At 39.7% G+C, this 9,557-nt stretch overlaps 1 protein-coding gene and 1 long non-coding RNA gene across 6 annotated transcripts; one reads left to right on the plus strand and one right to left on the minus strand.

Annotated features, from left to right (window-relative positions):
• The first annotated feature begins 13 nt into the window (after nucleotides 1–13).
• On the plus strand, nucleotides 14–2,811 carry LOC125531045. 4 transcript variants are annotated; one of them, XR_007293088.1, is made up of 3 exons: nucleotides 14–729; nucleotides 1,309–1,586; nucleotides 1,686–2,811. It is a non-coding gene; the product is annotated as an uncharacterized LOC125531045 (long non-coding RNA). The 4 variants fall into 4 exon arrangements; XR_007293086.1 differs by having other exon boundaries at nucleotides 14–267; nucleotides 651–1,586; XR_007293087.1 differs by having other exon boundaries at nucleotides 14–264; nucleotides 651–1,586.
• A 186-nt stretch (nucleotides 2,812–2,997) lies between these two features.
• On the minus strand, nucleotides 2,998–9,557 carry LOC125531043 (protein MODIFIED TRANSPORT TO THE VACUOLE 1; the record flags this gene model as incomplete). 2 transcript variants are annotated; one of them, XM_048695454.1, is given in 5 exon segments in its annotated part: nucleotides 2,998–3,416; nucleotides 5,245–6,070; nucleotides 6,275–6,430; nucleotides 7,297–8,049; nucleotides 9,470–9,557. In XM_048695454.1, coding segments are annotated over 5 exon segments (1,963 nt in total), but the record flags the coding sequence as incomplete, so codon positions are not given.

Below are 9,557 nucleotides of genomic sequence, written 5' to 3' on the forward strand. Positions count from 1 at the left end.
CGATCCAGCATCTTCCTTGAGCACACCCGAGTCCAGTTCAGGTTGTTGCATGACAAGTTGAGCACACCTGAGTCCGGTTCTGAGCACATCTTCTACCTCCAGACTTCAACAACCTGAACTCAGGTGTGCTCAACTTGTCTGCAACAACCTTAACCTGTGCTCGATCTAGTAGGATCCCTGTGCTTGCACTCAGCCATGAGCCTACTGTATGTTAGAGGACCCACTTACCGACCATAGCACATACAAGTTTGGCACTCGGTTCAGGTTGTTGCTCCTCGTTCTCTCTTGGAACAACCTCACTGGTGCCATCCCTGGTGCTACACTCTATGCCTACACCGAGCTCCGATTTCTCAACCTCTCCCACAACGCCTTTGATTGAGTCCTTCCAGACAACATCAATGGGTTATTACCATTGATGACGCACCCCAAAACGTCGACCAACAACTTCAGTGGTGTTGTTGCCGAAGCTCGGCTGACGCCGTCGGCACAACACCACTAAAGTTGTTGGTCAGCAGGTTGAGATGCGTCATCAATGGTGATAGCCCATTGATGTCGCCTGGAAGGACTCCATCGAAGGAGTTGTGTGAGAGGTCGAGAAATTGGAGCTCGGTGCAGGCATATAGCGTAGTACCAGGGAAGGCGCCGGTGAGGTTGTTCCAAGAGAGATCGAGGAGCGTCATACTCCTGAGGTTGCTCAACGGTGCCGGCATGCCGGTGAATTCTCATGAGGTACTCCTTCGATGGGTATGCAGCTCCCACAATAATATTTGTACATCAATACATGCAAATTTCCAATAGAAATTGTCTCCTGGAATTCAAACAGATGCTTTTTGGGAAGGTAATCCATTCAGAAGTCATTTTTGTAACAATAACTAGCATCTTTCTCTCTTGTACTACATACGTATGCTAGTTATTATTATGATCGTGCTATATTTTTTTTGTTTTCGAGACTTGTAATGGTCTGAGAAAATATGCACAGTGAATCTGAATAAGCTGTTAGATATGAGTAGGTCATGGAGCGATCATATTGAAGTGAATTTCATAAGAGAATCCTTTTCTGGATTTCATGCATTTCCTTGAACACAGATTTGTTTCTAAACATTATCTGTTATGCTTCATTTTAATGTATGCAAATTTTTAATATAATTTTGTTAGGGAGCTAGTGTTTCTAAGTTCTAACTGCAACAGTCCCTGGATGAGTAGGCTTGTTCGAATCTAGTATCTTCTTTGTTGTAGTACACTACTTATGGAATATTTTGTTATTAGAATAATTTTGTTTCCTAATAATTATCAAAATGCTTGTAGCAGTTCCTTCGTCCGTCCCCCCCCATTCAGTGTATTGTTGTATCCCGCAAAAAAAAGTCTATATTGGCGTGACAAATACTGGTAAGTTACTATATTCGTCTAGTTTTTGTTACCCACAAGAGAGTTCGATGATCCGATGGGCTGAAGCTTCTATGCGTTGGCTAGTACTGTATAATACTAATGTTCTGCAAAGGAGACTGAATGGCGTGAAGGAAGAGCTGCAGCAACTGCATCTGTGAGACAAAAATGAGGAATGAGAAGTTGGGTTAACTTCTTCACAGGTTACGTCAATTAAGTCGTATATGTACATATAACAAATTAAGTGTCTCTTCCACTACACACTGAAGTTTTCTTTGTAATTATCCTTTCCTTGGTTTCAGGTAGGGGAAGCAATAGATCAAGTTCACTGGCCACCGGCTGGCAATGGCTAAACCGTGTTTGCTTGCTTTTCTTGTCACTGAAGTTGAGACTTCAGTAGTGCTGGTATTTACAGTTTAGCCCTATGCTTGATCCACCCTATTGGCTCAGAACTGAATTCAGCACTGCAAGTGCTTCATAGGATTAGGGCTGACACCGTGGCAGTAATTGATGCAGTATGCTCTTGTTATTGTGTTTCTATCTCTTGTTAACTTTGTCGATCCAACGAGTACTTGGAAGTTGGACGCAAGTGAGGCTGTGCCGTTCTGTTCCAGACTTTAGATGTCGTGTCTTCAAAATTTCATCGTCTTTGTTTCAACTCCATCAGCAATCCGGTGGGATGTCAGAGCCAATTACCAATTTCCCGCGACTTAGTTGTTGTGAAAAGTTTTGACTTGGGAGTTGTTGAAAGCCATGCTTGTTCGCCGTGTCTTCTTATCTTGGATGATATATGTCAAAAAGGGACTCATATCTGAGATCTTTCTAGAAGATTTAATTTACAAAATCTATAGTTTTTGTATACTCTTTGATAGGGTGGAAACTCTCGGACGAGGAAAATGATCCATGTGAAAGAATCCACTAAGAGGCGGAGAAAATTCGAGACATATGCAAGCACAACACTGGAAAGGACCTTGAGAGAGAGAAAACAATACAAACAGGTCCCGTAGAACTTCACCATGAGACCTTGTCATCGCCCGACGCCTTCCTCCATAGTCGATGGAGTGCTCGTCAGAGGGGAAACCGAGCATCCTTTACATCAGGCAGGTGAGGAGGATCTTCACTTGTCCGCTCTTGGAGGCCTCAAGAGTGGCTCAAAGGGTTTCGGCTTTGTGGAATGCGGTAGCAGTACTCTATCACCGCCCAAGAAACCAAAAAGAGCTAAGAGTTGTAGATGCAGAATACAATATTAGCCAGTAGTATTGGTAGTTGGTGCATCGACAACCATTGAAGAATAAAACAGTAGTTGTAGGAATGGTACTATGGTATTGTGTATTTCAGTTGTAGCAGAGCTTACATTCCTCTTGAGAGGAAGACGTCCTTTGTACATTCATGGCTTATAATACTGAGTTTGTAATTTTGGATATGCAATGTTTCTGTCTTTTTTTTACGTATGCAATGTTTCTGTCTCTTTTTTTTTACGTATGCAATGTTTCTGTTTTCTGTTGTACTATTCCGCGGGATTGTAATATTTTTGAAAATGTGCTTTGTGGCCTCACTGGCAGACCTAGGCAAAGATCCTTTGCAAATATGAATGTTTGAAAGAAAGCTCCCACCTTCCACAAAAATATGATTGTTCTTCTAGCATTTCACCTTTCTTAAATTAACGAACTTTACAATTCCCATCAAAAGAAAAAAATGTATTCGTAAAGTAACAAAAGATAAAATCCCGCAGCATATTTGAATATACAATGTCTGACTCTTTCAGGAGGACAAGAAATTGGGAAAAAGGTAAAAGAAAATGAAACTCACATTTTATTTTTTAACTTAAACCAGCCTTCTTCTAAATACACAATACAACACAATACCCAGTCTGGGAACCTTGAGCGATAATCTTCAACATCTGCTGCATGCTAAGCAAAACCAGCCGTACGCCAATCCCATGAAGCCTGACATTTCTGTTCTTGTCAAAATTCTGAACATGCCGTTTCTTTTAGGGTCTACTTCTTTGAACCACGAGCTGCTGCAAGGTGATCCTGAAAAACCAGCGAAGTTGTTAAACAACAGAGGCAGATGCTTTGAGTGTCAGGATGGCAACAATACATTCTTATGCAATAATGCCAGGCACTAAATACTGAGGTCCCAAATTAGTCGATTAAACTTAACATGATCTACTGTATTAGGTTTCGAAGTGGAGTATATATCATTTAACATGGGCACTGGAATATGATGCAGCATCCATCTAAAAAAAGGAATATGATGCAGCTAACATGCATGGGCAGAAGCTGCAAGCACCCTTATGATTATAAACAGAATCAAAATGAGTGTCGCAGTTAGCTCAACCATGATGTTCCTTGTCACATCATTAGCAACTTACAGTTCAACATAAAACTAAGTATCTTATTTACTTTACTTCCATTATTCTGTCCACACACTTGTAGCTCTTGTAATAGCAATATCCCAAGGCATAAGAGCTTCTGAAGGACAAAGTTCAATATTTATATAGGCAAGGCAAAATCAAGTACTCCAATTCTGTAAAATGTTAAGGTGGTTCACTGAGAAACTAGCTGAATACAAAATGAGGCACATGAGAATGACACATCATCATATCCTCTCTGTACCATATTGCAATCCCACCAACATAAATGCAGGCATAAAAACACTCAAATCAATGATGCAATCTGGAGCATACTAAATACCATTAAATCCATACAAGCTACAGAAACAACATACCAAAATTGCAAGTACATTTGCGATCCTAATTTTCAAACTATATTGCAAGAAGAGAAGAAATGCCTCAACAACGTGCATGTTCAATTTAAGTTTATTACTTAGATAGAATGTGCAACAAAAACTAAATAAATATTGAATATTCTCCCTAAGGGTAAAGGTAAAATCCTAGAATGTGTCCAGTGTATTACTTCAACTCAACTTAACAGTTAGATAAACCATTTGAAAATCATGTGAGTAGATGTATCATAAGATAATTGCATTTGATTTTATAAACATGTTATCCATATCCATATCAATATATACCAATATAAAAACATGAGTTGATTGGGATACTTTTGATCTAAGCCGTCCAAATATTTAATCCAATTTCATAAATTCCAATCCAAATGTTTTGCATATACCTTCCTTAATTGCTCCTATAGTAATAGCTTCTTAAATGTACTTAGTGACTCATAATTAGTTACTCCCTAACTACATTTGTATTAATATAAAAAGTCTGCATTTTTTACGCAATATTTCTTTAAGAAAATATTAGCTATTTTACTTTCTTCTACATCAATGATACTGAGGGTAAAAAATATGCCACGAGAACTGTATTTTCTTGCATGTTTTAATTATGTTAGACGAACATGGTTCGCAAATGCACTACTACTATTTTTTAGTAACTGTTCACAATTTAAGTTGGATAAAATAATCGCTTAATTATTCACACATGGCTTATTTAATTTCTACTGACTATCATTTCATTGCGTGCTAATGCCCAGCATGTTTTCCTTAAGGTATTTTTGCAAGGGAAACACTTGTAACGAGTAAATTTACAGTATGCTTTTCTACATATATTGGTACATAAGTTCCTCATGCAATCAAGCAACGTGCATTGCGTGCGTACGATTGCTAGTGATAAAAAAAATGGTGGTCAAAGCTATGTTTGGAAGTTGGAACTCGGAGGACTGTCCATGTCTAAAATATTGCTTTTTTTTACCAGACTGCAAACAGCAACTAATGTCTGCAAGAAATGAAGCATGACAAATAGGCACTAGATGGAAATGCATACCGAGACAAAATCAAAAGCTTTAGTTTCATCTTTCTTAGAATTGCTCATCAAAGCTACTTGATGTGGAGGTTGATTACTTGAATTGAAAATATCTGGCATCCCAGATGCATTTCCGCCACTCATTGAATTGAAAGCAGGATGCCCAAGTCCAGCATTGAAATTTCCCAAGTTCTGTAGTAACTGCTGCTGCTGAGCAAGAAGAGCTTCCATAGCACCATAGTTTAATTGCTGCCCAGCAAATGATTGACCAAACATTTGTGGTGACAAGTTGTACTGCATAGGAACCTGTTGATAGAAGGAGCTTTGACCAAGGATACCATTTAGTGCTGCACCACTTGCCACATGGCTATTCTGACTGTTCATGTCAAAGAACTGTGAACCATTGAGATTACTGTTAGTTTCTGCTTTTAGTCCAGGCTGAGCTTGGGTAGTGCCATTAAGGTTCAAACCAGCCATTAAATCATTGACAGTTCCTTTGTCATCAACTCTTTCTTGGAACAATGGCTCCGGGCTGCTGCCAAATATATCTTGCTCGATCAGAGAGTTATCATGCACGGGGGCTGAGGATTTTTCCTCTACTGTCATGCCTGAGAATAGGTCATTAGTCTCCTTAATCTCTTCCTCATGGAATGATACATCTGCAAACAGATCACTTCCATTACCATTGCTAGTGCCACTGGTATTACCAATAGTTTCACCACCAAGCAAATCATCAACTGAAGAAGCATAATTACTGTTCCCCATTATCTGCTCGCTGCTTTCTTGAGCTGAACTCTGAGTTACTAGATCATCCTGATCCCCTGTATCAATCAAATCAGGCATCTGAACAGGAGTGGGTGTAGTTCTTGATTCTGAAAGATGTTTGCTTCCGGTAGGTTGTTCCCCAACCAGCAGATTTAATACCTGAGAAAATCGATACAACTTATTACATCTTTGGCAATGGCTGGTACAAAAAAGGCTTTGGTCATTCAAGATTAGAGAAAGATACACATACTGCAGATAGTGATTTACAGAAAACAGAGCATGACTTATTTCAAAATTCTCTTTCATCGATGGAATATGTACAATTTTTTATTTTAAGAGACTCAGCTTTGTAAGTTGACTCACTTTTGAAGCCTTTTCTCTGAGAGAAACTTGTGGCAGTTCACAACATCTGACAACAGAAGCACTGTTCTCACTGAAATATGAAGCAACAATGGAATAAGGATCAGTATCCTGTTTCCTTACAACCGCTTCCAGTACACAGATAGCCTTCATGCGAACCTGAGCAGTAAACAAACACATATTCAGTACTTATCAGAACAAGACGAAAAGCATCAAAATGCTGCGATCAATCAAGCTAAAAAATACACCCACGTGACCTAACCAATAGAATTCACGATGTGAATAAATGGTGTACCAAATTTATTCAAATAAGATCAACAAACGTCCAAAAAAAAGAATGCTCACTATCACTAACCCCTGCCAGATATAAATCCGTTTTAATTCAACAAAAGTTGGTATATATTGACAAAGAAAGCTAAACATCACAAATCCAGACAATTGAGAGACTGCTGCTAGCTGCTTCACAGTAGTATCAGGACTGCTGGGTACACATGCTCAAGCATATCATGGACTGCAATATCACTGATACTTGTATGTGTGTTCCTTGGGCAAAGCCTTTTTTATGCAACTTATGTACAGCTTATGTGCATATTTAATATACTGTATTCCTCTATAGTATGGTAAGTACAATGGAAACTTCTAATTACATCTATTGATGTTGAGCAGTCTTTTTATAAATCAAACTCCCACTTCATACAGTTCTGAACTTCTAATTATCTACAAGATGTAAATATCTAGTGATGGTAACAATGTAAATGTGGCAAGAAATGAAATCAGTATGCATCAAAGAAGATACCAAATATTGTTCTTATATACTAATACTTTTCTTGATATCAAAGTGTCTATGTGTAAACTAGAATAAACAAGACCAAATAATTGATTTGTCTACAAAATATGCACTCGTCACTGTCACTTGTCAGAGGAGCCAAGACACATAATTCACAGTTATTTTTATATCCACAAAAGGAAATGATCTAAAGTCCAAAGGTTAAAATAGACCCAAAAGGGGGTTATCCTAAACTCACCTGCCACAATGGAGAGTTCAGTTTGCTCTCAAGGGCACGGCTCAAAGCAACTGCATCCAGTTTGGAGGCTTCTGTTAAAAATATCTGCAGAGCATCTCGAGTGGGTTGCAACCGCACACCGCTTGCAGTAACAATTGTTTCCAAAAGTCTCTCCTCACGAATCTTAATTCCTGGTTGACTTGATTCAGTATCACCGGCTGATGCTGAACTTGAGGGACTTGGACCCCAAGAACCAGAACTCACATTCTTTGAAGCACCAGATGTAGCACGGCTCTCACCTTGAATTTCACTTGGATCGTACCTGCCATATCTATCAGTTTCTGTGGTCAGAGACCTGCGAATTGGGTTCTTGTACATACCACCATTATCATTTGGCATCATTGAATGTGTGGCAGCAAAGTTGCTCAAACCCTGTTTAATGGAAGCACCACCAATGCCCACTACTTCACTTAGTTCGCTGAGGAAAGACTTCTTGTCATCTCTTGATGGCTCATAATTAGTGTTTCCAAAGCCCTGTATGCGCTTGCCTAGACCTTCTGTCACAACAACTGCTTTAGGGTCCTCAGTGGAGAAAATAGCAGCAATGGCCTCGTTTGCAGTTTCGCGGACAGCCTTATTAAGGGCATCCCCTTTTAAGGGGTCAGGGTGTCCTTTGTAATGAACAAGCTGACGCATAGCCGCTGAGTGTCGTTGCATTTCCCGCTTGAAATCCGTGCCAGATTTTCCAACAGCATATTTAATCAACCGCAAAGCCTGGAAAGCAGGAAAGGAGGTAAAAGATTATGTTACTGAATCAGAGAAACTCAAGCCTAGGGCTCCATCAGATTATTAAACAAACTAATGTATTTGAACTTGGACATAAGGTAATGTAATTACCAAAATTACACCACAGGTGCTAAGCATTTCCTCTGAAAATATACAGCAGGTCACTCATGATTGAAAGATGACATTTTGGGTTGAGGATTACAGAAAACCTAATTTCATACAATTCAATAAATACATTCTGGAGCATTCGGTACAAACGCTCAGCAAAGCAGTACTGCATCCTTGAGCAAAATTTGGTTACAAACGCTCAGCAAAGAAGTACTAAATCCTTGAGCAAAATTTGGTTCACCTGGAGAGGAGCTACTCATAAGTTTAGTATATTTTAGAAATCTTGATAAATATTTGATATATCACTAGGATTGGAGTTGATCACTACCCCATGGCTAAAAAGTATGTTCTAAATGCCATTAGCAATCACAGTTCTAGTGTACAATACCGTTTTCACATCCTACTTCACTGTGTGAGCTAAAAATATATAGGGTTACATACACCTTCTATTTTGTCATTGCAATAATATTTGCTTAAGTCCAACATTAATCGTGACAGGTTTCTCCTAGAAACAACAGGGTGCAACAAAACACTCATATAACCCACTAGTGTCAAACATTGTAACTAGGCATGCATAATTCTTCAGGAAAACCAATGTAATTGGCAAGCAAGTGTTACTCTAAAACCCAGAATCTAGGGCGGATACGTGCAAGCAAGTTGGATGGACGGAACATTTTAAGGTTTTTCAATAAGCAGAAGGACAGTGATATCCATCATTAGGAGCTATATACTTGTATAAATCCAGTCAAGATAATTTGCACAGAAGGTAACAGTTCATCCGATTTGGGGGCGGTGAGTGTTAGAAGGTATGCAGGGTGGCAGTAGCTACATACAGGTTCTTAGCCTTCAAGCCCACCTGCCATGAACTCATGCTTAGTCAAAAAACACATATGGAGCGGCAACCAATTTGTTGGCCAGACATAGTGTTGATTGCCACACCTCACTACGAGTAGGTATGATAGTCATCCATACCTATGGCTTGGGATAACCAACCCAAATTTCCTATATCCATCCTTTCAACACTTTGAATCGCCTATTTCCCTGCAACCCACACTGACAAATAAACAGTGTTGGACACTCGAAAATCCCTGTAACTATACACCATCCAGATCAGAATGCTCTAGGAATCACAAATTCATAACCACGACCGCGAAACTAATCAGCATGAACACTAAAACAGTGTCCACTGCCAGTCCTATACTGAACAATCATCGTCGTCGCCACCGGCCAACCAATCCTCGTCCCCCCGTCAGGTCAACACGACATGATCCCAAATCATCAGAGGCCATAAGTAACGGACCTTCTGCTTGACGAGGGGGCTCTTGTTGTCGAGGCGCTTGAGGACGAAGTCGGCGACCTCCTTGACGATGCCGGCGTCGGAGGCGCGC

The sequence above is a fragment of the Triticum urartu genome, unplaced genomic scaffold, assembly GCF_003073215.2.
Source record: "Triticum urartu cultivar G1812 unplaced genomic scaffold, Tu2.1 TuUngrouped_contig_6749, whole genome shotgun sequence".
NCBI lineage: Eukaryota > Viridiplantae > Streptophyta > Magnoliopsida > Poales > Poaceae > Triticum > Triticum urartu.